The following is a 26,743-nucleotide window of genomic DNA, read 5'->3' as shown; positions in this document are numbered from 1 at the left end:
CAACTTTTTCTTTTTTAAAAAATATATATATATAACATTGTTTTCAAAGAATCAAGTAAGACAGAACAAGCTAATCTCTGTTTATTTATCTTACTAAAAACTACCTTTCTGGATGACTCTTCAATTTAACACATACTGTATTTTTCTTTTCCTCTGTGCCAGGTGAATTATATAGTGAGTGCTGGCTTAGTGGTGGCAATATTCATGAGTTTCAGAAAGAAAGCGTACACATCACCAACCAATCTTCCCGCACTTATAATATTGCTGTTGTTATATGGGTAAGTTATATAGATGTCTCATTAAATATGTGAAATGAAGCCAATGTTAAAGTACATGTTTCAATAGACATTTTTTATTCACCATATCGCATCAATTCTGCAAAAACTCTACAGTTTGCCTGCTTATTTCCTAGAATAATTCAAAGTTTGGTTAATTACTTATAAAAACAGTTGCAGACAGTTCTCACTTAACCTTCTGCAATGGGGACCTGCAACTTGGTACCTCTGCTGGACTTACATCAATTCTGCTGCGATCGTTAAGTGTATCTCTGTGGCAGGGGTGAGTTCCTGCCAGTTCTAACTTCTTCTATAGAAGAGGTTCCACAAATCTACAGTGCCGTTTAGAACTGGTTCCAGCTCCCTCCCTCCGCCCGCCGGCATATCATCAAGATGAAGAGCGAGAGGAGGAATTCTGGGAATTGAAGTCCACAAGTCTTAAAGCTGTCAAGTTTGAACACCCCTGGGTATTTATTATAAAGGGTTAGGAGTGCAAGGGTCTGGTAACTTGACAGCTTTAAGACTTGCACACTTCAATGCCAGAGTTCCTGAACCAACATGACTGGAGGAGGAATTCTGGGAGTTGAAGTCCACAAGTCTTAAAGCTGTCAAGTTTGAACACTCCTGGGGTTTTTTTTCTAAAGGGTTAGGGGTACAAGGGTCTTCTAACTTGACAGCTTTAAGACTTGCACTTCAATGCCAGAGTTCCTGAGCCAACATGACTGGAAGAGGAATTCTGGGAGTTGAGGTCCACAAGTCTTAAAGCTGTCAAGTTTGAACACCCCTGGGTTTTTTTTCTAAAGGGTTAGGGATGCAAGGGTCTTGTAACTTGACAGCTTTAAGACTTGCGTGCTTCAAATGCCAGAGTTTCTGAGCCAACATTTTGGTTGCTAAGCAAGAGCGTTGTTAAGTGAGTTTCACCACATTTTACAAGTTGGCCATCCCCACCCAGTCACATGGCTGGCAAGCCACTCCCACAAAGCAGGCCACACCTACAGAAGAGGTTCTAAAAAAAAATTGAAACCCACCACTGCTCTGTGGGCTATTAAGTACATCACATGACTATCGCACTATTGTATAATTGTAATGGTCATTGAACAAGGCAGTTGGTAATAATTGTGTAATGCATCATCTTCTTACCTTTCTGTGTTTACCCTATAATGCCTCTCTTCATATTTCCCATGCTTTGTAAAGTTTCACAGAACTCAGCTGTCTTTCCCCTCCTTTTTAATCACCTTGGGTGAGCATGGGATTAGGTATGCAGATGATGCCCAGGTATACATGTCTATCCTGGACCTGGTCCACGGGGCAGCCCTGGAAACAGTTGCTAACTTTCTAAGCAGTTCAGAAAACCTGTTGTTGGAAGAAATCTCCTTTTGTTTTTTTCCCCACTTCATCTTACAAATAAAGTAATAAACAACTTTTTTGTAAAGTTTCTGCTCTTTTGAATGGTTTCAAATGTTCCTTGTCAGCTGGCCTGAATAATGGGCACTGGAAGAATGAATGTTTATGCAGACAAATAACAAAATGGCTTTTTTAAAAAAAATCAAAAGACAGTCTGTAACAACATGGCCATTGAACCACTTTATTGGGGAAGGGGGAAGCTATGACTGTATATTTTGATTAATTGAATTATACCACTTTTGTTTCTCATTGTTCCGTATACAGATGGGCCATAATTCCTATGATGTACCCTGCATCCCGCTATTTTAACGTCCCTAGCACTGCCTATGTTGTCTTGTCCTGCATTAATCTCTTCGTTGGTATTAACACCAGTGCCATTACATTTATTCTGGATCTCTTCGAAAATAATGCGGTGAGTGACTTTTCTTAGGCTCGGTTGTAATGAGAGTACCAGGGGTGGGTTCCTGCTAGTTCTAACCTCTTCTATAGAAGAGGTTCCACAAATCTACAGTGTCGTTTAGAACCGGTTCCAGCTCCCTCCCCACCGCCCGTCCGCACATCATCAAGATGAAGAGCGAGAGGAGGAATTCTGGGAGTTGAAGTCCACAAGTCTTAAAGCTGTCAAGTTTGAACACCCCTGGGGTTTTTTTTTCTAAAGGGTTAGGGGTGCAAGGGTCTTGTAACTTGACAGCTTTAAGACTTGCGTGCTTCAAATGCCAGAGTTTCTGAGCCAACATTTTGGTTGCTAAGCAAGAGCATTGTTAAGTGAGTTCCACCACATTTTACAAGTTGGCCATCCCCACCCAGTCACATGGCTGGCAAGCCACTCCTACCTGGTCAAATGGCTGGCAAGCCACTCCCACCTTGTCACATGGCCAGCAAGCCACTCCCACAAAGCAGGCCACACCTCCAGAAGAGGTTCTAAAAAGTTTTGAAACCCACCACTGGAGAGTACCATACATTAGTTATGCTCCATTATGTCAGGACATGGTTCAATATATGGCTCATAAGCTTTAAGGGATAATGCCAGTTTAAAAGGAGCAGCTGCCCAATGGAAAGTATCAGAAAACATTTGATATTCACGAACCTTTGCACTGTGTCTAAATGTTCCAGCATAAGATAATCTGATATTCTGGAAAATTATATAGAGATGTTGCAAAATGAGGACATGTCTTTTATAGGTTTCATCATGTTCCTTTTCTCAGGGGGGGAAAAAAAGGTCTGCTATCCAGATTTCCTACTGTCACATCTTCACATCAAAAGATGTTACTAATCAGGATGTATACCACTAATCTGGTGTAGGAGAAGGAGCGGCAGAAACTGAGGGTCAAAAGAGGAATCAGCCCAGTGTCACTTATGTAGCCACAAATTGACTAATTCCAATCCCTCTTGAATTCAGCTGAAGCTTATCTAGAGCTAAAATAGTAGTAACCATTAGTTGACGAGATTCCTGCGTGTAGGCATGGATTGTAATAAATCAGTTTAATTGGGACTTCAAGTGTGGTCCTGGTCTTTCACACCTGACATCTGGCATCTCATCCTAAACTCAAATCGTATGTAGATAGATAGATAGATAGATAGATAGATAGATAGATAGATAGATAGATAGATAGATAGATAGATAGAGATAGAGATAGAGATAGAGATAGAGATAGAGATAGAGATAGAGATAGAGATAGAGATAGATAGATAGATAGATAGATAGATAGATAGATAGATAGATAGATAGATAGATAGATAGATACATACATACATACATACATACATACATACATACATACATACATACATACATACCGGGGGTTGTAAAAGAAATCTAATAGATACCTTTCACCCTGGCTTCGCTGATAACGGATAAGAGCCTGTGGCCTAATGGCTAAGAAGTCTGCCTGGTATGTAATATAGCCCAGGTTCAAATCCCAGTAAGGGTATGGCTAGCTGATGAGAGCTAAATAGCTTGAAATAGATCTATACTAGTCTCCCTTTATTTATTTATCAGCACAAATACAACAAAATGTAACAAAAAGGCAACAGTAAAAATACTGGGTTTCTGCCTGGATGGTCTCTTGTGACGAGCCGAAGGACAGAGAGTTGAAGTGGTGATCTTCCTCCCATATTTGGGCATACCAGGGGTTGTAAAAGAAATTTAATATATATTTGTAAGTTAGGAAGGAATCTTGTGAATTCGAGCAAGACTAGCATCTGTGTTTCTTTTTCAGCCTCTCCTAGAATTCAACCAAACATTAAAAAAAATATTTTTGATCTTTCCTCATTTCTGCTTGGGTCGTGGACTCCTTGACTTAGCCATAAACCAAGCTGTGACCGACGTCTATGCGCGTTTTGGTAAGTACCAAACGATGGGAGATTGTTCTAGGATGCTAGAGTGGATTGCCAATGGACAATGGGATGGATTGAATGGACAATGGATTGCCCTCAAAATGGAGCTCGGAGTGTTGCCCTGATCCAAGCCCTTGTTTAAGAGGGAGGCTTGGGCTCAATGGAGCCATGAGAAGAAGGATCTATGCTTACCGGGGGGGGGGGGGAAGATGCATATTTGAACCCTTGTTATTCAGTTTAGATATGAATGATTTACCAGGACTTATGAAGGATCCAAAAATGGATAATAAATAAATGTTATTTCATTTCTTGACAAAAATTACTAAATTAGCGGACAAGAGAAATGCAGTGCATATAGTATACGGATTTAAAAAGGCTTTGACAATGTAAACCACCACCTATGGCTTGGTAAGCTAAAAATATGTGGGATAGACAGCATCAGCGCCAGATGGACTCAGCCTGTGGTCCTCAACTGAACTACATCTACATGGAGGGAAACAAGCAGTGGGGGACCCCAAGGTTCCATTTTAGTCCCATTACTCTTCAACATCTTCATGAAGGATTTGGATGAGGGATAGACAGAGAACTCATCACATTTACAGATGACACTAAACTGGCAGGAATAGCCAACACCCCAGAAGATAGGCTCAAGATCCAGATGGATCTAGATAGACTTGAACCCTGGGCCTATCTAGCAAAATGAAATTCAGTGTAGAGAAAAGTAAAGTCTTACGCTTATATCAAAGTCAGTCATGAACTGCTGCTAGGCTGAATCTTCTGCACTTTATCCATGCTTCGATCAAGGAGGGAAAACATTTTCACTCAGCCCTCAGTCTTGCCTGTATAACTATCTGCCATGAACCCTGTTGCTGCCTGTATCTGAGAGAGAATCCCATCATCCTGTTAGACTTAGAATAATTTTATTGCCACTTTGAACCAGTGGTGGGTTTCAAAAAAATTTTGAACCTACTCTGTGGGTGTGGCCTCCTTTGTGGGAGTGGCTTGCCAGACATGTGACCTAGTGGGGGTGGCTTGCCGGCCATGTGTTCTCTCTCTCTCTCTCTCTCTCTCTCTCTCTCTCTCTCTCTCTCTCTCTCTCTCTCTCTCTCTCTCTCTCTCTCTTCTTCTTTTTGTCTCTCTGTCCCCTTTTTCCTTTTTTCTTTCATCTTTCTCACTTTTTCTTTCTTTTTTTCTTTCTTTCTTTCTTTCTTCCATTCTTTCTTTTTGTCTCTCTCTGTGAGTCTGTCGGTGTGGGTGTGGGTGGGTGGGTGTGTTTGGCTCTTTGCCTCTCTCTCCCTCCCTCCCTCCCTCCCTCCCTCTGTGTCTCTCTATGTCAGTGGTGGGTTTCAAAAAATTTTGGAACCTCTTCTGTAGGTGTGGCCTGCTTTCCGGGTCCACTGGTGAAACCTTTTCTAACTGGTTGGGTAGATTTGACGAACTGGCTCTACCGAATAGGTGTGAACTGGTAGGAACCCACCTCTGCTTTGAATGTACACTAATCGGCATATATTAAAATGAAATTTTGTTGCATACAGCTCTCAAAGGGTCATCAGCTCCAATATACACTACATAAACATGACAAAATAAATAGATAAATACAAAATTATATATATACTCACATATATTATATGACATGGAGGAACAACACAGTCTAGTTCGGATGTATACCAGTGATGGGATTCAATTTTTTTTTACTACTGGTTCTATGGGCGTGGTTTGGTGGCTGTGGTGTGACTTAGTGGGTGTGGCTTAGTGGGCATGGCTTGGTGGGCGTGGCTTGGTGGCGTGGCAGGGGAAGGTTACTGCAAAATCCCCATTTTCTCCCGATCAGCTGGGACTCGGGAGGCAGAGAATAGATGGGGGCTGGGCCAGTCACAGGTGGTATTTATCGGTTCTCCGGACTACTCAAAATTTCTGCTACCGGTTCTCCAGAACTGGTCAGAACCTGCTGAACACCACCTCTGATGTATACATGTACATAGCGAGAGAAACAAATCTTGCGAGTTTACCAGACGGATGGCATGGGGAACAAAGCTGTTATGGAATCTGCTAGTCCCGCTAGAAATACTCCAAAACCTCCTCCCAGAAGGGAGCCACAGAGACAGACCATAAAGTCGTGTGGGGTCTCTAACAATGCTTTGAGCTCTAAGCCCCTAGCGCTTATAAGCAATATCCTGAATGACAGGAAGCGAGCTTCCTATAATCTTCTCGGCTGTCCTTACCCGTCTTTGAACGGACTTTGTCTCTGTTGATTATTCCCCAACTGTGTGTGTTTGTTTTTTTCTTGTAGACGTCCCCACAACCAGTCACTCTACAGGATCAAATTGCTCCTTGGAGCAAATAGTACCAAAGGGAGGGATTAGGGAAGAGATCCTGGGAGATGAAGCTGACCATAGCAATATTTCCCCTCAATGGGAAATGATTTGGTCAGAAACTCTGAATGAAATATGCTTGGATGTTTCCTGAATTATTTGGGCAAGATCTGTAGCGTTACTAACCTAGCAAATTTGCACAACTTCTTTCATATCTGCAATCATGACGACATATACGAGAGCCCTTTCACGCTGAACATAAAACATTCTTGACGTTTCATACCTTCAAATATACAGAGATTGTAGAATATCAGAGGCTTGCTTAAGTATACCGTTTTATTCTTCTTCCCCACAGCGCTGTCAGCTGAGGGCAGTGCAATTAAATATCTTTCTTTCCCTGGCATTAACATCCTCATCAACTTAATCCCTATCTTGGTCAAGCAATAAAATATTCAAGGCTAGCTACAGAAAGACCCTTGTCTTATGGTGTGTGTGTGTGTGTGTTCCATATTAATTTCCTTTTCTGTGGTCCATAAGTTGACACACAATTATGCTGGCGTACTCTGCCAGCATTGCTGAGTGTGATTCTGCCTCAGTAATGAGGCCACCGACTGGCACTGTCTTCATAGATTCTTTTTATATCGTTTTATTTATTTTTTATTTTTTTTGTAAATGTGTTTTTATTTTCCATTTCATTTTCGTACAGTCACATATATACTGTGCATAACCGGGACCATATAACATTAAACAATAAACACAGCCCTCCCTCTTGTCGACAATACCCCCCAAAATAGAAACCCAATGTACCTCTTCGACCCTCCATACACCCTTTCTTTCGCCCCCCCCTCCAACTTTCCATCTTCCCTCCATCATTCCCCTCTACCCTTCTTCCCCTCCCCCTCTACCACTCCTCTCTCCTGATACACTCCCTCCCTTCCTTCTCCCCCTCCCTCCAGTCCTCTCTCCCACCCTCTCTACCCCTCTTTCTTCTATCTTCTATCCCTCTACTCCTCCCTTCGGTGTATTTCTACAATCTATTAATATATTCAGCTTGTCCTATTTTTACAGTGGAATTAAAGATTCTTAAAGATTCACAGAACTTAAAGAAAGTGACTCATTGCTCTACTATCCCTTGCCCGTGGGAAAAACAACCACCAATTGCTTTTCCTAGAAGAAGAGGCAAATCTTTATTTTTATTTATCAAACTTACATGCTGCCCACCTCACTGTTAGCAGTGATTCTGGGCAGCTTACAATATGATAGAAAGGTTAAAAAATGCAAAATGATTAAAATTAATACATAAGAAACTAAGAACTAACAGATCAAGTGACATAAGGAGTCTCTTCTCCCTATTAACCACTCCTATAGGTGCCCCTGTGAATGGGCAAAGCCAGGTTTTAAGGCTATTCTGGAAGTGGGGCAGGGGGAGTCTCAGCTCTAGAGGAGGATATTACATAGGGTGGGGGGGGTCACAGCAGAAAAGACTCTTCTTCTGGAGCTGAAATATTTTGGCAGATACAAGATAAGGCTCTTCTGCTAGAGAGAATGGCATGGGGGGTGAGTTGGCTCCTCAGAGTTTTGACAGATGGATAGATCTAAAATCTGGTTCTGAAATTACTCAGGAACAAGCACCCCCTTTATCCGACGGTATCCAGCCTCAGAGATAAGAGCCTGCAGAAGTCCTCGCACAGCTTGATTGTCCACACATTCTCCTTTTCCAATCTTCTGTCCTGCTTTTGTCCTGGCAGCCTATTCTGTACCACTGGATGCACACCAAAAAGATATTCAGACAGTTAAAGAGGAGAATCAGAAGAAATCATTCTTTAAAATCTAACCAATACGAAGAAAGAGAAGAAAGGGGGGTAGGAAGGAGGGAGGGAAGGAGGGAGGGAAGCAAGGAGGGAAGGAAGGAGAGAAGGAAGGAGAGAAGGAGAGAAGAAAGGAGGGAAGGAAGGAGGGAATGTAGGAGAGAAGGAAGGGGGGAAGGAAGGAGGAAAGGAAGGGGGAAAGGAAGGAGAGAAGGAGAAAAGAAAGGAGGGAAGGAAGGAAGGAGGGAAGGAAGGAGGGAGGGAAGGAGAGAAGGAGGGAAGGGGAAGGAGTGAGGGAAGGAAGGGGAGTAGGAGAGAAGAAACGAGGGAAGGAAAGAGGGAGGGAGGGAAGAAGAAGTAGGATCGTTGTAAGATAAGATGGATCTATGGGATGTTAAGAAAGCAATCTTCAAGTATATTGTCAACTGTAGGGAAAAATTGTTATAAATACATATTATTAATAACAGTTATGAGATCATATAATTGTGAATGTATATATGAAATTGATAAAATAAAAATAAAATCTAACCAATACAATACAATAATACAATACAATGCAATAGCAGAGTTGGAAGGGACCTTGGAGGTCTTCTAGTCCAACCCCCTGCCTAGGCAAGAAACCCTATACCGGTTCAGACAAATGGCTATCCAACATCTTCCTTAAAGACTTCCAGTGTTGGGGCATTCACAACTTCTGGAGGCAACTTCTGTTCCACTGATTAATTGTTCTAACTGTCAGGAAATTTCTCCTCAGTTCTAAGTTGCTTCTCTCCTTGATTAGTTTCCACCCATTGCTTCTTGTTCTACCCTCAGGTGCCCTGGAGAATAGCTTGACTCCCTCTTCTTTGTGGCAACGCCTGAGATATTGGAACACGGCTATCATGTCTCCCCTAGTCCTTCTTTCTTTTAAACTAGACATACCCAGCTCCTGCAACCGTTCTTCATATGTTTTAGTCTCCTCTCTTGGATCCATCCTCCTGCTTTTGGCATCCCTTGTTTTTTAAAACACAGAGAGAGGGGTGGGGAGGGAGAAGGCGGAGAAGGAGAGAGGCAAATACAAATGTGATATTTTTATATCGAAAACAAACAAAAATCTTTTATGTGATACACCTTGGTGGCAGGGAGAAGTATATAAATTTAAAGCAGTGGTGTGGGGCAGGCTAACTCCGTGACCCATCAAAACCGCGGTCCACAAAAGCGCGATCAACGAAAGCGCGCATTTGACGTCATCACAGCGCGACGAAAAAAATTAAAAATTGAAATAAAAATAAAATTAAAGCAAGCCGATTCACATAAAGGTAAGGGTTAGGGTTAGGGTTAGGGTTAGGGTTAGGGTTAGGTTAAGGGTTAGGGTTAGGTTTAGAGCGTTAGGGTTACGTTTAGCGTTAGGTTAAGGGTTAGCGTTAGGTTTAGCGTTAGGTTAAGGGTTAGGTTTAGGATTAGATTTAGGGTTAGGTTAAGGGTTAGGTTTAGGGTTAGGTTTAGGGTTAGGTTTGGGGGTGGTTAGGGTAAGGTTTTCGCTTTATTTTTACATTTTTCAATCACAGCGTGATGTTTTCGTTGCGCTGTGATGACGTCAAATGCGCGCTTTCGTCGACCGCGATTTTGTCGTCCGCGGTTTTGTGGTGGAACCGGCTAACTCAGTTCTTGATCTCCAATTCCATGAATTGGAGCTGAACAGTTGATGACCAAAGGGGGGAAATTCTCTGTTTCTAAAAAACTATATTTTATCATTGGGCCATTCACATTTATTTTTGTTGGTTTCATTCTAAAGGAGAAGAACGTGCCTCGAATCCATTGTCCTGGGATTTCGCTGGAAAATACATGCTAACCCTGGCAGTGCAGGGTGTGGTCTATTTCATTCTGAATCTTCTTTTGCAACGCCATTTCTTGTCTACAAGATGGTATGTGGATAATCTCCTGGCTTCAGAGGTCTTTGTACTGAAATTTGTTTTAGAGAGTTAATAAATATTGTTGTGGTGGGAGGTTCCCGGGTTTACATCTGCCATGAAAATGGGATCCATACATAGGCTGCTTTTCAAGTACAAGCTGAATTACAACTCACTTATTCTGTTTTTTTTTTCCAGGTTTCTACAAAATACTCTGGGACCTATTATGGAAGAAGATGAGGATGTTGCAGAAGAAAGGAAGCGAATAATGAAAGGAGACAGCCAAAGCTATATTTTGAAATTGCACGAATTGACTAAGGTAATTTTTCAGACAGGGGGATAAAAAGACAAGACATAACAATACAAAATTTAAAACACACAACAACCATAACCATTCGAGAAGGGGGGGCAAAAACTCTTTAGCCCCAGGCCTGTCGGAACAGCCAGGTTTTAAGGGCTTTGCGGAAGGCCTGGAGGGTGGTGAGGGTTCGAATCTCCACGGGGAGCTCGTTCCAGAGGGTCGGAGCAGCCACAGAGAAGGCTCTCCTCCGGGTGGTCGCCAGTCGGCATTGGCCGGCGGATGGGATTCGGAGGAGGCCTAATCTGTGAGATCTAACGGGTCTTTGGGAGGTAATTGGCAGCAGGCGGTCTCTCAAGTACCCAGGTCCAATACCATGAAGGGCTTTATAAGTGACGACTAGCGCCTTGAAGCGTATCCGGAGACCAATAGGCAGCCAGTGCAGCTCGCGGAGGATAGGTGTTACGTGGGTGAACCGAGGTGCACCCACGATCGCTCGCGCGGCTGCATTCTGGACAAGCTGAAGTCTCCGAATGCTCTTCAAGGGCTGCCCCATGTAGAGCACGTTGCAGTAGTACATGTCCTTCAACTGTCAGGGTTTCTGATGAAAAAAAATTCCTATTCCAGATATATGCAGGAAGACGTATACCAGCAGTCGACAGACTCTGCGTGGGTGTTCGGCCGGGAGAGGTGGGTTGTGTCTCAGGTACGCAATGCATTTTGAATTATTTCTTTTCCTGAAAAGCTCTAAAAGTAACCAGCGTTGTTGTTTTTTTTAAATTATAATTTAGTGCTTTGGTCTCTTGGGTGTGAATGGTGCTGGCAAGACGACAACGTTCAAAATGCTGACTGGAGATATTAAAGTAACATCAGGAGATGCTGTTGTGGTTGGCCATAGGTAAGTCCCGACAGATGTTGAAACCGTTGAGTCCAAAGAACTACAGATGTTTCTTGATACCCTTGAGAGACCGCCTACTGCAAATTACCTCCACTAGACCGATTAGATCCCACAGACTAGGCCTCCTCCGAATTCCATCCGCCGGCCAGTGTCGACTGGCGACTACCCGGAGAAGAGCCTTCTCTGTGGCTGCTCCAACCCTCTGGAACGAACTCCCCGTGGAGATTCGAACCCTCACCACCCTTCAGGCCTTCCGCAAAGCCCTTAAAACCTGGCTGTTCCGACAGGCCTGGGGCTAAAGATTCGCTGCCCCTATCCCGAATGGTATGACTGTTGTGCTTTTTAACTCTGTATTGTTTTGTGTTTTTGTTAAACTGTTTGTATCCCCCCTTCCCTTTTTGAGCTGTGAGCCGCCCTGAGTCCCCTTAGGGAAAAGGGCGGCATACAAATGAAATAAAACTCAAACTCAAACCCTGTTTCCCTGAAAAATAAGACCTCCCGGATAATAAGCCCAATAATCGGGCTTTTTCAGCGCATGCACTAAAATAAGACCTCCCCTCGAATATTTAAACACATGTGCAGCCAGTCACCACCATTTCCTGGAGGGAAGAGGAAAAGATGCCCCCTGTGCCCCACATGCATTTGCCATCCACACAGAATGGCCTCATGGAGGCTGCTCCTGCAAATCCTAGCTATCGCTACCGCGCCCCTTCTCTTAGTGGCAGCCGCAAAAAGAGCGGCAGGGCCAGAGACACTAGGGCTGGCAAGCGTACGCCTGAAACAGAGGCAGAACTTCCGGGGGCCACCGGCTGAGGTTAAAGGGCCTCCTGCACCTCAAAAATAATAAGACCTCCCCAAAAATAAGGCCAAGCGCTTATTTCGGGGGTGAAAAGAAAATAAGACCCTGTCTTATTTTCGGAGAAACACGGTATTATTTACTAACTGGTAATTGCCATCACGTTGCTCTTAACAATAGGTTCTTATTTTCTGGTATATGGGATATGGAGAAAATACTTATTCCTCTGTATAATGGCTCAGGTTCAAGACTTGAGCACTGTGCAACAGAGTGAGCTCCTGTTATTTGCCCCAGCTAATGCCTACCTAGCAGTTTGAAAGCATCCAAAATGCGAGTAGATAAATAGGTATCACTTTGGTGGTAAGCTAAAAGCATTCCATGCACCTCGGTACTCCCATGTTACACCTATCCTCCACGAGCTGCACTGGCTACCCATTTGTCTCCGGATGCAATTCAAGGTGTTACATGGCTTAGGACCAGCATACCTGCAAGACCATCTACTACCACATTCCTCCCAACGGCCAGTAAGATCCCACAGGATTGGCCTCCTTCAGATGCCGTCAGCCAGACAATGTTGGCTGGCAGCTCCCCGGAGGAGAGCCTTCTCTGTGGCTGCCCCGACCCTTTGGAACGAACTACCCCCAGAAATCCGGACCTCACTCACTCTCATGGCCTTAAGAAAAGCTGTCAAGACCTGGCTTTTCCGGAAGGCCTGGGGCTGTTGACCTCATTATTGAGGTCCAGCCCCGACTGAAATAAATGTATTTGTGTTGTGTTTTAACTTGCCTTATTTTATTTTTATTTTATTTTATTTTATTTCTTTTTCCTTCTGTAAGCCGCCCGGAGTCCTTCAGGATTGGGTGGCCTATAAATAAAATCAAACTTTAAACTTTAAACTTTACATAGTCTGTATGTGATCTTGAAGCTGGCTGTTCTGCTTACCCAGACATGAATCTGCAGTGAGGATTTGAAACATTATAGTGGATAGGAATATCATTTTAAAATTTGGTGTGTACTCAACTTTGTATTGTTTGCAAAGGATATAATTCTGTGCAGATGGAAGAACAAAGTTCTGTATTTCCAGAAGGTGTATGTTTAATTGTCTTATTCCATCATGTTGTAGAAGTGAATAATATTTTGAATAACCCAGTCAAGCTTTAATGAACAGAGATATAACTTGATTTATTTTAATCAATTTCTTACCGTGTTACTTCAATCTTTTAATTACAAAATATTATTTTATTAAATGATAGTTCTACTTTAGCTGGATACTTTTCTCGCTTGATGCTACTCTACTGATTAAATCTGGCTCTGTAAATATTTTTCTTTTCTTTTATCACTTTCACTTTTGCTAGCATATTGACCCAAATCTGGGATGTTCACCAAAACATGGGCTATTGCCCACAATTCGATGCCATTGATGAACTACTAACAGGAAGAGAACATTTATTTCTCTATGCCCGTCTCCGTGGTGTCCCAGAAGCTGAAGTTAAGAGGGTAGGGATAATTATTCTTCATTTACGGTGCATGTTTTGGGCTACATCTAAAGATACCTACACAAAAAGATGGCTCCTGATGGGATACTAGATGGCTCCTGATGGGATACTAGATTGTATTCAGTGGTGGGATTCAAATAATTTAACAACCGGTTCTCTGCCCTGATGACCAGCTGGGTAGGCAGGGATCAGTGGTCATGTGACTGGGTGGGTGTGGCCAACTCAACGTCACTCAGGTCGATGGGCGCTTCGTCTTAGCTGTTACAATGTAACAAGGGTTAACTGGAGAGGCAGTTTCTGTAAGCAGGTCAATAAAGATTAAGCTAGAAACAACACCAGAATGTTTCCTTCCTGCCTTCCTTACAGGATTAGCCCTGTAAAGTGTGGGGAAAAAAACAAAAGGAGATTTCTTCCAACAACCGGTTCTCCGAACTGCTTAGAAAGTTAAGAACCGGTTCTTCCGAATAGGTGCGGACTGGCTGAATCCCACCACTGATTGTAATTTATTCACATTAAACTTTGAAAGAAAAAATGTTGTCTTTTTGGCCCTGTCACACTGCAATGGCTATTGTTTCTATTTCCAATTGGCAGTCTTGCACATGGCGAAATCCAACCACAAAACAGGTTCTTCCGTCTACAGAGTATATTTTCAAATGTGCACACATGAAACTTAAAAGTAATGGAGTTGTTCTTGCTTAAGCTTGCAGTGGGGCTAGCTCAAGGTATAGCACTGTGTATTCATAGAAACTGTTACACACGTGGTGTTGATGTTGCATCAGATCAGTGACATGCGGTGAGGTTTATAGCTGGTGAGGCACTGACACAGGGGTTTCAAATTTAGACTTGTGGACTTCAACTCCCAGAATTCCACAGCCAGGCATGCTCAGTTCCGATTTAAAGTGACAGCATTTGTTTTTCTCCTTTGCGAAGAAGTTTTCCTTCATTCTTTTTCTTCTCCCTCCCCCTCCTTCCTCCCTCTCTCCCTCCCTCCCCCCTCTCTCAAACAGACACATGCACACAGAGAAGTTGGATCCCTGTCCCACTCACTCACTCTCAAACAAACACAAAGACAGAAGTTGGATTGGATATATTTTCCAATGGCTTGAAAGCAGCTCCTCTGCCATAACCCCCCCCCCCCATTCCCCTGCTGCCTTCCGATCCGAGCCTTTGATTGCAGGTGGAGCCACGTTGCCTTTTCAAACTTGCAATCAGTGAAGCTGGGCTTATATACTTTTATCCAGCTTTGTGTGTGTGTGTCTCTGTGTGTGTGTGTGTGTGTGTGTGTTTGAAAAGGCAACATGGCTCTGCATGCAATCAAACTTTTTGAATTCCTCCCCCTCCCTCCGACCCACATGTACCTTTTCCAGCTGCTTCAGAGAGGATTTCAACTCTGCTTCGCCTGTCATCATAAAAAGAAAAAAAAATGTAAAAGGAAAAAGGCAAGAGCTCTGAGGTCAGGCTGAGCTAGTTGCTGCCAGAGCCTCTAAAAAGCCTCTAAAAAAAACATCCTCTACAGGAGGCAGGAGAACGACATGCCTCATCTACGTCAGGATTTTTTCGGCTTTTAACCCTTGCTTAGCTCTGCTCGAGTGATCGTAAAGTCGGACTAGATGAGGCACCTCGTTCTCCTGCCGCCTCCCGTATGATGATCAGATTGGGGTGAGTGCAGTAAATGCTAGGGCAATACATTTCAGTTAGAGTAAAAATCTCATACATGTATATGTATACTGCACATAAAAATTATGAATCTGGCAGTGTGAAGTGCATGGGCTGAAGTCTTTCAGCACTCATTGCAAGATAGTAAAATCCTTCTCAGAGGCTGGGTTTGTCCGGTTTTAGCAGAGGTGGGTTCCTACCAGTTCGCACCAGTTTGGTAGAACCGGTTCGTCAAATCTACCGAACCGGTTAGAAGAGGTTCCACCAGTGGACCCGGAAAGCAGGCCACACCTACAGAAGAGGTTCCAAACATTTTTGAAACCCACCACTCACACACACACACACACACACACACAGAGACTGACACAGAGAGAGAGAGAGAGAAAGAGAAAGAAAGGAAGAAATAAATTAAAAAAAGAAAAAAGAAAGAAAAAGTGAGAGAGATGAAAGAAAAAAAGAAAAAGGGACAGAGAGACAAAAGGAAGGAAAGAAAGAGAGAGAGAGAGAACAGATGGCCGGCAAGCCACTCCCACCAGATCACATGGCCGGCAAGCCACTCCCACAAAGGAGGCCACACCCACAGAGTAGGTTCCAAAAAATTTTGAAACCCACTACTGGGTTTTAGCTAAGCATGATCATGAAATTTCCCACCTGTTTCTGGCTTGGAGGCTGGGTCAACAACTTTTTCAGAGAGTGGGCACCATTACATGGTATCATGGGTGTCCAGAATAAAGACCTAAATTGTTTCAAAGCCCATTAGATTTTGGCAATCTCATCCCTAAAATCATGTGTGAGATGCATATCTGTATGAATATCATTTGGAAGTGGTCCAAAGTTAGTTCTAGTTTTCAGCCCCAGCTTCATTCTATTCTCTCCTACTTTCCTCTGTTCCCTTTCCCTCTGGCTCTTCTTTTTCTGGAATATTACCAGAACATGATATTAATTCAACATGTATATAAGGCATATAGAGCCGAGGTGGCGCAGTGGTTAAATGCAGCACTGCAGGCTACTTCAGCTGACTGCAGTTCTGCAGTTCGGCTGTTAAAATCTCACCGGCTCAGGGTTGACTCAGCCTTCCATCCTTCCGAGGTGGGTAAAATGAGGACCCGGATTGTTGTTGGGGGCAATATGCTGGCTCTGTAAACCGCTTAGAGAGGGCTGAAAGCCCTATGAAGCGGTATATAAGTCTAACTGCTATTGCTATTGCTACACCAGAGATTGCTATTACTAAAGGATATGAGCTTCTCATTGAAGCGTCCTTTACGACTAATTTCCGTAATCTGGTGTCCTCCGGATTATGACGATCCTTTGTGGAAATGATTGTAATTTTGATACCAGATTGGGGTAGGCTGTTTTGTGAGAGTTCCAGATATAAATCTGTATAACAGACTGAATTAAAACCACAATATATTTACATAGATCTTGATTTTTTTCCCCCCCCCCACAGGTGGCAGAGTGGGGAATTCAGAAACTTGGTCTGTCGCAAAATGCAGATCAGTTGGCAGGAACGTACAGTGGTGGCACCAAGCGGAAACTTTCCACTGCTATTGCATTGATAGGTTGCCCTCCCTTAGTCCTGCTAGTAAGTAACTTTGTGACAAGGTAACTATGAATTGCCAAAACAGTTCTGGAAAATTGAGGAATAGCCTTTGCAACCGAAAGGTTTATCCAGGGGTGGGTTTCAACCGGTTCGCGGCCGTCCCCGCGAACCGGTTGGTCGGCGAACCCGGAAGTAAGTAACTGAGTCCCCCCAGGGAAAAGGGCGGCATACAAATATTAATAAATACCAAATATTAATAAATACCAAATGGCGAAGGGCCCACCTGCCTGCCCGCGCTCCTTACCGGTCTTTGAAGGCTTCTGCGCTTCCATGCAGGCGCATGGCACATACAGCGCCTGCGCGAATCTCCGCAAGCAGCTGGATGGCACATACAGCGCCTGCGCGATTATCCGCAAGCAGCTGGAGCATCGCGCAGGCACTAAGACGCATGCGTGAACTGCGCGTGTGCATGAGGACGCAGCCGGCCCCGTTCCAACCGAACCAGTTGGAACGGGATTAGCAACCCACCACTGGGTTTATCCCACCACTGTGTGTTAGTCACAAAGAATCGGGACCACACATTAAGCTCTAGGTGGGATGATTTACTGCTCATGCTTAGATGCATACCATCAGCACTAAATTGGCACTAGAGAAAGGTCAACAGGATTCAAGAGTGGCTGGACCTGAATTGCTTGTAGGAACGTATCAACTCTAGGCTGATTCCGCTCTTGACTCCACCCTTAAGCTTTGCCTGTCCTTCTCCTACACCACAGCTGTCAAACTGGCATTCCACAGGCCAGATGCATTGTGAGCTTGACACGCTCATGCCGGTTTAGCAAAGGACTGAAAAGTTGCAATACATCATGTGATGACAACGTGGCAACAAGAGTTTGACACCCCTGCCTGTTCTGACCCCCACCTCCGTCCAGTAACGAATGCCGAGACAAGCTTAACTGGAATGTACTTTAATTAGCAAGACCAGAATCTCGGTGGCTGAAAGCCAAGCAAACAAACAGATAAGGACCTTGGCAGCAACTCAGACAAACCTTGGCAGCAATCCAGCCTGCCAAGTTAGTTACAACAGTTCCCTTTAGTCAATGTGTTGACTTCTGCAAGAAGGGCATGTCACAAGCAGTCTTTTTTATAGTCTGGAGAGGAGTCTAATGACCACCAGCTGAGCGCAATTACCTCCTGTAATTGCGTAATTGTTCCTGACGCAGAGTAGCTCTTCGATGGCGTGCATCCAGGAACAACTTACTGCTGGCTTCTGGATCACTCTCCCTTGTCTCCTCCCCACTGGTCCAAGGCTCAGGCGCCACCTGGTGGCCAACCAGTCTCTCTGCGCCCTGCTCGGAGTCGGAACCCTGTCCAGGGTCCTCCACATCCTCCAGAGCCGACTCATAGGGCCCCTCGCTGTCGGAGTCTGGTGGCATCTCCAATGGCTCCTGCTGGGCCACAACACCTGCCCTACACCATAGTTACTTTTGGTTTGGAATAGCTCTTTGCAGAATCTGCTAATGGTCTTTTTTGCTGTCTTTCTTTTTCTACTCAGTGAATGCTGATAAGCTAGGTCATGCCATTTTACACAATCCTGATAGCTGAGGTACACAATTTCTTCTGAAGGATGAGAGACGTAGCATCCAAACCTTGAAAAAGTTATCTTTTAGTAACTTTAGTAAGCCTGTTAAACCCCCAAAGGAGGAAATTGTGTTGGATATGTTCATTGCCTTGAGTTATTTGTAAAAATAATAACAGTGGGATAAAAATAACTGGAACTCTGAGCACATTGCTTCTTTTACCAAGGGGAGGACTGCTTCACCATCTGTTCTTAAGAAAACTTACTCGTTGCTATATTCCTGTTCTCACAGGACGAACCAACTACGGGAATGGACCCTCAGTCCCGACGCTTCTTATGGAACTCAATTTTCAGTGTGATCAGAGATGGAAGAGCTGTGGTTCTCACCTCTCACAGGTAATTTAAGTCCCGCTGCCATCAAGATAAGGAGAATTGTGCATCCTGGTTAGCACTCACAGCTCATTCAGATGTGTTTGCTCCACTTCAGATTTCAGCTGGGAAAATCCCATGTTCCCCTTCACTTTCTTAAGGCAGGGAGGGTCCTTCTTCAAGTAATTACCATCTCCTGGCATTTTATCCTCAAAGCAAGCCTGCTGAGATAGATGAAGCTAAAGAGATAATGACTGGCTAAATCATTGAATTAACTTGCTAGAGGAATGGGGAATTGAACTCCAGTTTGTCTGGGCCCAATAGCAATAGCAGTTAGACTTATATACTGCTTCATAGGGCTTTCAGCCCTCTCTAAGCGGTTTACAGAGTCAGCATATTGCCCCCAACAACAATCCGGGTCCTCATTTTACCCACCTCGGAAGGATGGAAGGCTGAGTCAACCCTGAGCCGGTGAGATTTGAACAGCCAAACTGCAGAACTGCAGTCAGCTAAAGTAGCCTGCAGTGCTGCATTTAACCACTGTGCCACCTTGGCCCATCCCGGGGTGCATTAGGATAATCCTCTACTGCAGTGTTTCTCAACCTTGGCAACTTGAAGATGTCCGGATTTCAACCCCCAGAATTCCCTCTACTGTCTCCTTACTTTATATTTTCAAAAATATAACTTTATGACCTGAAAACAATGTTTAATTATTCCACCCGCATTATAAATCTTTAGGTTTTGCTAAAATGGCTTCAGGGAGGTCCATCAATTATATAATGACAGCAATTTATTTCAGTTTGTTTAAGTTGGGAGCGCACTCCGCACTTCGTTTTTAATCCATCGTAGGAGGCAGCAGAATTGAATTGAATTGAATTTATTGCACTTATATGCCGCCCTTTTCCCCCGGAGGGGACACAGGGCGGCTCACAATCCAAGTCAGGGAAGGGGATACAGATAAGAGATAAAAAGACAAACAAAACAATACACAATTTAAAAGCACACAACAACCATACCATTCGAGGGGGGGGGGCAAAAGCTCTTTAGCCCCAGGCCTGTCGGAACAGCCAGGTTTTAAGGGCTTTGCGGAGGGCCTGGAGGGTGGTGAGAGTTCGAATCTCCACGGGGAGCTCGTTCCAGAGGGTCGGAGCAGCCACAGAGAAGGCTCTCCTCCGGGTAGTCGCCAGCCAGCATTGGCCAGCGGATGGAATTTGGAGGAGGCCTAATCTGTGGGATCTAATGGGTCTATTGGAGGTAATTGGAGGTAATTGGTCAAGTAGCAAACTTTGGGAAATAGCTGCCTCATACTTGGAGAATACAGGTGTTTTGGTCTTAGCAAATGCCTTGAAGGTCCTTTAGAAGTCTTGCATGATTTTAAAAAAAAAAAACAGCTTGGCAGAACAAAAATAAAATGGTTAAACATGAGAATGCTCCAAATGAAAGACAACAGCATATACATTCTTATGAGATAGGGCGAAGGTGCAGCAAAAGCTTTTTTTAAAAGCTTTGTAAATGCTAAATAAAATAAAATGTAAAGATTGATGAATCCCAGCGTTGCCAATTTGTTATCTTTTTTTTTTTTTTGGAGAAAATAGTGTAGGTAGAAAAAAGAGAACAGTGAGAACTCACACTTGGAATACTGCACCCAGTTTTGGTTGCCATGATGTAAAAAAAGATGTTTAGACTCTAGAAAGAGTGCAGAGAAGAGCAACAAAGATCATTAGGGGACTGGAGGCTAAAACATATGAAGAACGGTTGCTGGAATTGGGTATGTTTAGTTTAATGGAAAGAAGGACTCTGGGTGAAATGATAGCAGTGTTCCAATATCTCAGGGTTTGCCACAATGAAGAGGGAGTCAGGTTATTCTCCAAAGCACCTGAGGGTAGGACAAGAAGCAATGGATGGAAACTAATCAAGGAGAGAAGCAACCTAGAACTAAGGAGAACTTTCCTGACAGTTAGAACAATTAATCAGTGGAACAACTCACCTCCAGAAGCTGTGAATGCTCCAACACTGGACGTTTTTAAGAAGAGATTGGACAACCATTTATCTGAAATGATATAGGGTTTCGTACCTGAGCAGGGGGTTGGACTAGAAGACCTCCAAGATCCCTTCTGTTATTCTGTTAAAACTAAGAAATGTCCCCTAAGAGAATTGCAAGTCTAACATAGTCCAACTCATCTCAGCAAGTTTCTTATTTTATGGCAAAACTTAGCTCTGAGAGCACAGTTAAGATATTCCTGAATTTGCAACTTGCTCTCCATTGTATCAGCCAGGGGTGGGTTTCAACCGGTTCGTGGCAGTCCCTGTGAACCGGTTGGTCGGCGAACCCGGAAGTAAGTAACTTCCGGGAACGGCGAAGGGCGCGCCCGCCCACCCGCGGTCCTTACCCGGTTTTGACGAGTTCTGCGCTTCCACGCATGCGCAGGACGCATACAGCGCCTGCGCGATCCTCCAGGGGCAGCTGGAGCATCGCGCAGACGCTAGTATGCATGCATGCACCGCGCGCGTGCACGAGGACGCCGCCGGCCCCGTTCCAAACGAACCGGTTGGAACAGGGCGAGAAACCCACCCCTGGTATCAGCTGATTATTGTTAGGAAAGGATTCAGTCTCTCCACTTCCTGTCTTCTTAAGGGTTGTTTTTTTTAAAAATTTCATTAATGTAAAGACAGTTTAAAACCAGGTCACCATAGGAGACCCATTTGTTGAAATCAGATTCCTGTTCTGTATGTGAAATGTAAAATGCAATGTGTTTCTCATTTTATAAGCATGGAAGAATGTGAAGCGCTCTGTACGCGCATAGCAATCATGGCTAAAGGCGCCTTCAAATGTCTGGGCACAATCCAGGAACTCAAATACAAGTAAGTTGAAAATTGGTTTCTCATGCTCATGGTTAAGATCTTCATGACCTGTCAAAACCGCGCTCGACAAAACCACGCTCGACGAAAGCGCGTACCTGACGTCATCAGCAGCGCGACGAAAAAAATTAAAAAATAAATTAAATTAAAATTAAAATAAAATTAAAGCAAGCCGATTCACATAAAGGTAAGGGTTAGGTTTAGGGTTAGGGTTAGGTTAAGGGTTAGGGTTAGGGTTAGGGTTACGTTAAGCGTTAGGGTTAGGTTTAGCGTTAGGTTAAGGGTTACCGTTAGGTTTAACGTTAGGTTAAGGGTTAGGTTAAGGGTTAGGTTTAGGGTTAGGTTTGGGGGGCTTAGGGTAAGGTTTTCGCTTTAATTTTAAATTTACCGCTCACAGCGCGATGTTTTCGTCGCGCTGTGATGACGTCACGTACGCGCTTTTGTCGAGCGCGCTTTTGTCTACCGCGGTTTTGTGGTGGAACCAAGATTTTATGGAAGTATGTCATTTAATAATTATGTGCTTTCTTTATGAAATTTCTCCTAAAATAAATGTGAATATTACTGCACAAACTTAATAACTTAACGAACCATGGATATCTTATAGATACGGAGATGGCTACATTGTTACCCTGAAAATCAAGGCACCTAAACTTGGATTACTTCCGGATCTCAACCAAGTAGAACAATTCATGTGCCAGAACTTTCCAAGAGGGATACAGAGAGAAAAACACTATAACATGCTGCAGTATCAAATATGTACCTACTCATTGGCCAAGATCTTTAGGTTGATTCTCTCCAACAAAGAGAACCTAAATATTGAAGAATACTCTATCTCACAAACGACTCTAGATCAGGTAATTATTTTGAAAATGGAAATCTTCCACTCAATGAACGTGAACGGCCCAAGGACAGAAACTATTTCAGTACTGTATATTAGAAACGGGGGGTAATTCAGTTTGCCACTTTGGGACAGAAGTTCATTTATTTGAAAGTGCAGTTGAGTCACATCCAGTGGGACTACTGTTTAGAGATATTTCAGCAGCACTTACCTTTTAAACATTTTTTGTAGTTGCAAAGGAATTAAACATTTTTTGTAGTTGCAAAGGAATTCCACGATAATCATGGTTTGGTTTGGTTTAGTTTGAGATTTTTCTGTCTCAATCTGTCTCTGTAGAATAGTAATCCACTGCTGCTTATACCACCTTTGTATGGATTTAATGCAGATTGAAAAAGGCAAGGAATGTTGCGGGTTCTGTCCCCTATAAGGAGGTATATTTGGTGGCACCCAGAAGAAGGGGCATCTCTGTGGTGGCTCCCTCCTTCTGGAACTTAATCCCTCCAGAAATTAAAGTGGCCCGGAAGATGTGGTTTTGCCAGAGGGCCTGTGGATACCCAGAGTAGGATGGAGCCCATTAAATGGCTGATATGAGTGTGTGTTGCAGTGGTGGGTTTCAAAAATTGTTGGAACCTACTCTGTGGGTGTGGCCTCCTTTGTGGGAGTGGCTTGCCACCCATGTGACCAGATGGGAGTGGCTTGCCGAGGCCTTGAAGCCGTTATGGACTGGATGAGGGTTAACAAGCTTGTGCTCAACCCAGAAAAGACCGAGTGGCTGTTGTGTTTCCCTCCCAAAGATTCGATCAATATTCCATCACTCAGGCTGCGGGGTCAAATTCTATACCCCTCAGAGAGGGTTCGCAACTTGGGAGTCCTCCTGGACCCACAGCTATCGTTTGACCACCACTTAACGGCTGTGACCAGGGGGGCATTCGCCCAGGTTCGCCTGGTGCGCCAGTTGCGACCCTACCTGAATCGGGAGGCTCTCACAACAGTCACCCGGGCCCTTGTGACCTCTAGGCTGGAATACTGCAATGTGCTCTACATGGGGCTGCCCTTGAAGAGCATCCGGCGACTTCAGCTAGTACAGAACGCGGCCGCGCGAGTGATTGTGGGTGCACCTCGGTACACCCGCATAACACCTATCCTCCGCGAGCTGCGCTGGCTACCTGTCGATCTCCGGATGCGCTTCAAGGTGCTATTAGTCACCCATAAAGCCCTACATGGCAGTGGATCTGGATACTTGAGAGACCGCCTTCTGCCAATTACATCCCTGCGACCAATAAGATCACATAGATTAGGCCTCCTCCGTATTCCATCGGCCAGCCAGTGTCGGCTGGCAACTACAAGGAGGAGGGCCTTCTCAGTAGTAGCCCCGACCCTTTGGAACGAGCTCCCCGTGGAGATTCGTACCCTCTCCACCGTCCAGGCCTTCCGCATAGCCCTTAAGAACTGGCTCGCCCGTCAGGCCTGGGGACAATGATAGTTACCCCTCCCGAATGATGAATGCATGTTGTTTACTATTTTATTATATGTCTCTATCTTAGCGTCTGTATTCCCCCTCCCCGATTTTATGTGAGCCGCCCTGAGTCCCCTCAGGGAAAAGGGCGGCCTACAAATATTAATAAAATCTCTAAAAATCTCTAAAATGTGACCGGATATGAAATTATGAATTAGTACTTAGGTCGGTCCAAGTAGCTATTCAGAAACTCTGGCATTGAAGCATGCAAGTCTTAAAGCTGTCAAGTTACAAGATCCTTGCCAGTGGTGGGTTTCAAAAAAGTTTGGAACCTCTTCTGTAGGTGTGGCCTGCTGCTTGAAATAGATCTATACTAGTCTCCCTTTATTTATTTATCAGCATAAATATAACAAATGTAACAAAAAGGCAACAGTAAAAAATATTGGGTTTCTGTCTGGATGGCCTCTTGTGATGAGCCGAAGACAGAGAGTGGAAGTGTGACCTTCCTCCCATATTTGGGCATACCAGGGGTTGTGACTTTAAATATATATATATATATCCCAATTTCTACCAGAACTTGGGCTTTCTAGGGGTAGTTCTTGCTGTACATTTCTCTGCTTTTCTCCCACAGGTTTTTGTGAATTTCGCTAAACAGCAGATGGAGGATGAGGAGATTCCTCTACACCCTCGTGCAGCTGGAGCTAATAGAGAGATGAAAGTGACTCCTGTTGTCTATCGGCACATAAGCAGATAAAAGCTGTGTGGCAGCTGCGCCAACATTTCCAGTTGCTGAGAACTAGCCCTTGACAGCAATCTTCCAAACTTTAAAGAAAGTGGAATAACGTTACAGATTCTTAGTAAGAACCAGAAAGGGGTGGGGGGGCAGTGAACCCTAATCTGACAAGATGCATCGCTTATGGGTGAGAATAGCCCACACTACCTGCTATGTATTGGCCAAACATTACGGACAAATGGGAAACTTTTAATTTTTCAGTTATCTTGGTTTACGGCATTCCGACCATTTTTATTCAGGACAAACATTTACGCAAGACCCACTTTGGACAGTTCAAATCCTTAAAACAGCAGCTGTGATGGTGCAGTGGTTAGAACGCAGGACTGCTGCAGGCTACTTCTGCTGACTGCCAATTGCAGTTCAAGTCTCACCAGTTCAAGGTAACTAAGCCTTCCATCCTTCTGAGATCAGTAAAATGAGGACTCAGATTGTTGCTGACTCTGTAAACTGCTTAGAGAGGACTGTTAAAGCACAGTGAAGCGGTATATAAGTCTAAGTGCTATTGCTACGACTGCGGTGGCATATACTTCAAAGCAACAGTTAAAACCAGTCAAGAATCTATTGGAGTGTAGTTAGAATATTTTTTTAAAAAAAGAACAAACTCACAGCCTTGAAGGGGCTCTTACATAAAAGAAAACTTTTGCTATCCTTCAGAAGATCTTCAGAAACAGGACATCCACTATTGGCAACACTGCAGCTCAAGTTTTCTTGTTAGTTGGGCTAACAAAGCATCCATAAACTCATGTCCGTGTAATGAGTTTTGTAGAACATTTGAACATTTAGTAGAAAAATAATTACAGCTAGTCCTCAAGTTAGACTCATAAGTAGTTTTGGGGGAGATCCATTGCAACTTTGAACAGTCAAAAGTCACCAATCATAAGCCAAGGACTACTTAACAACTGATTTCCAAACTATCTTCCCAGAAGTACTGAGTGTTGTACAAAGACTTTACAGTTTCTACGTGTGAAGGTGGGGTGTTTTTTAAATTTTTACATGTCATTGATATGATTGAGCATATTGCTTCTCTGGGTAATAAAATACCAAAATGTGGCCACTCACTGCAGTAATTTCAACCAAGTTTAAAATAAAAGTTTCGGTTTATTACATATTATCTCTTTACAAATAGCTGAAAAATGTACATTATTTCTAGAGAAATAAATCTGAAACATCCCAGGTTTGTTGCTACGGGCTTCTTAAAAATTTAAGACAACATTGTACTGATTTCTTGATACAATTTTGCACACTTTTTTTTTTTTAAAGTACATGGGTCATTTTAGGGAAAAATTGTTTAATATTTCCTTGCATCCAGGCATAAGGCTGGAGGACTGCTATGCATGTTTACTTACTTAAAAGTAAGTCACACCAAGAGGACTTACATTCAAATAAGTTGTGCAAAGAATTGAAGTATAAAAATAAGCCTTTCCAAGCGTGAGAAATGCAGGTAGTATAAGATGCTTTAGCTTTAGTGGAAGCACCAGGATGTGGTGAAGTTCATGTAGGGAATGCATCCCCTATCTAATAGGGCTTCATGAAGACAGAACATGCCAAAGATTGGGTAAATATCCATTGCCTTATCTATTGTGTTACCTCCAGCCAATTTTATTTTCATTGGTAGCTTTGCTTGCCAAGAATACTTGTTCAGCAACCAAAGTTGTGACAGCATTACACGTGTATGCACGAATGGTCATCAAAGTTCCAGCTGTTGCAGTGTCCACGTGGTTACCTGTTTATGATCTCCGAGCACTTGGCAAGCAGCTTGCAACTTACAACAGTTGCAGCATCCTTCAGTCGCGTGGTTATCATTTACGACCTTCCCCGCTACCCTCCCACAAGAATAGAATAGAAAGAATAGAATGGAATATTCTATTACGAGCCGAGGTGGCGCAGTGGTGAGAGTGCAGCACTGCAGGCCACTTCAGCTGACTGTTATCTGCAGTTCGGCGGTTCAAATCTCACCGGCTCAGGGTTGACTCAGCCTTCCATCCTTCCGAGGTGGGTGAAATGAGGACCCAGACTGTGGGGGCGATACGCTGACTCTGTAAACCGCTTAGAGAGGGCTGAAAGCCCTGTGAAGCGGTATATAAGTCTAACTGCTATCGCTATTGCTAATATTGTCACTTTGAATGTGCACTAATCAGCATCC

At 43.7% G+C, this 26,743-nt stretch overlaps 1 protein-coding gene across 1 annotated transcript in view; it reads left to right on the top strand.

Moving 5' to 3' along the window:
• The window catches only part of ABCA4 (ATP binding cassette subfamily A member 4), a 153,924-nt gene extending 128,070 nt beyond the window's left edge, over window positions 1-25,854 (top strand). The window contains exons 37-49 of the mRNA XM_087719273.1: window positions 163-278; window positions 1,944-2,091; window positions 3,899-4,022; window positions 9,911-10,040; window positions 10,224-10,344; window positions 10,951-11,013; window positions 11,115-11,221; window positions 13,373-13,514; window positions 16,617-16,751; window positions 18,578-18,681; window positions 21,424-21,516; window positions 22,118-22,367; window positions 24,439-25,854. Of these exons, the coding sequence (XP_087575399.1) occupies window positions 163-278; window positions 1,944-2,091; window positions 3,899-4,022; window positions 9,911-10,040; window positions 10,224-10,344; window positions 10,951-11,013; window positions 11,115-11,221; window positions 13,373-13,514; window positions 16,617-16,751; window positions 18,578-18,681; window positions 21,424-21,516; window positions 22,118-22,367; window positions 24,439-24,561 (1,656 nt within the window). The 3' untranslated portion in view covers window positions 24,562-25,854. The remainder of the gene's footprint in view (window positions 1-162; window positions 279-1,943; window positions 2,092-3,898; window positions 4,023-9,910; window positions 10,041-10,223; window positions 10,345-10,950; window positions 11,014-11,114; window positions 11,222-13,372; window positions 13,515-16,616; window positions 16,752-18,577; window positions 18,682-21,423; window positions 21,517-22,117; window positions 22,368-24,438) is intronic.
• Window positions 25,855-26,743: the final 889 nt, after the last annotated feature.

The sequence above is a fragment of the Thamnophis sirtalis genome, unplaced genomic scaffold, assembly GCF_051295495.1.
Source record: "Thamnophis sirtalis isolate CommonGarterSnake01/CBP01778 unplaced genomic scaffold, rThaSir2_p1.2 scaffold_7, whole genome shotgun sequence".
Classification (NCBI taxonomy): domain Eukaryota; kingdom Metazoa; phylum Chordata; class Lepidosauria; order Squamata; family Natricidae; genus Thamnophis; species Thamnophis sirtalis.
This window is presented reverse-complemented; position numbering and strand designations above follow the sequence as displayed.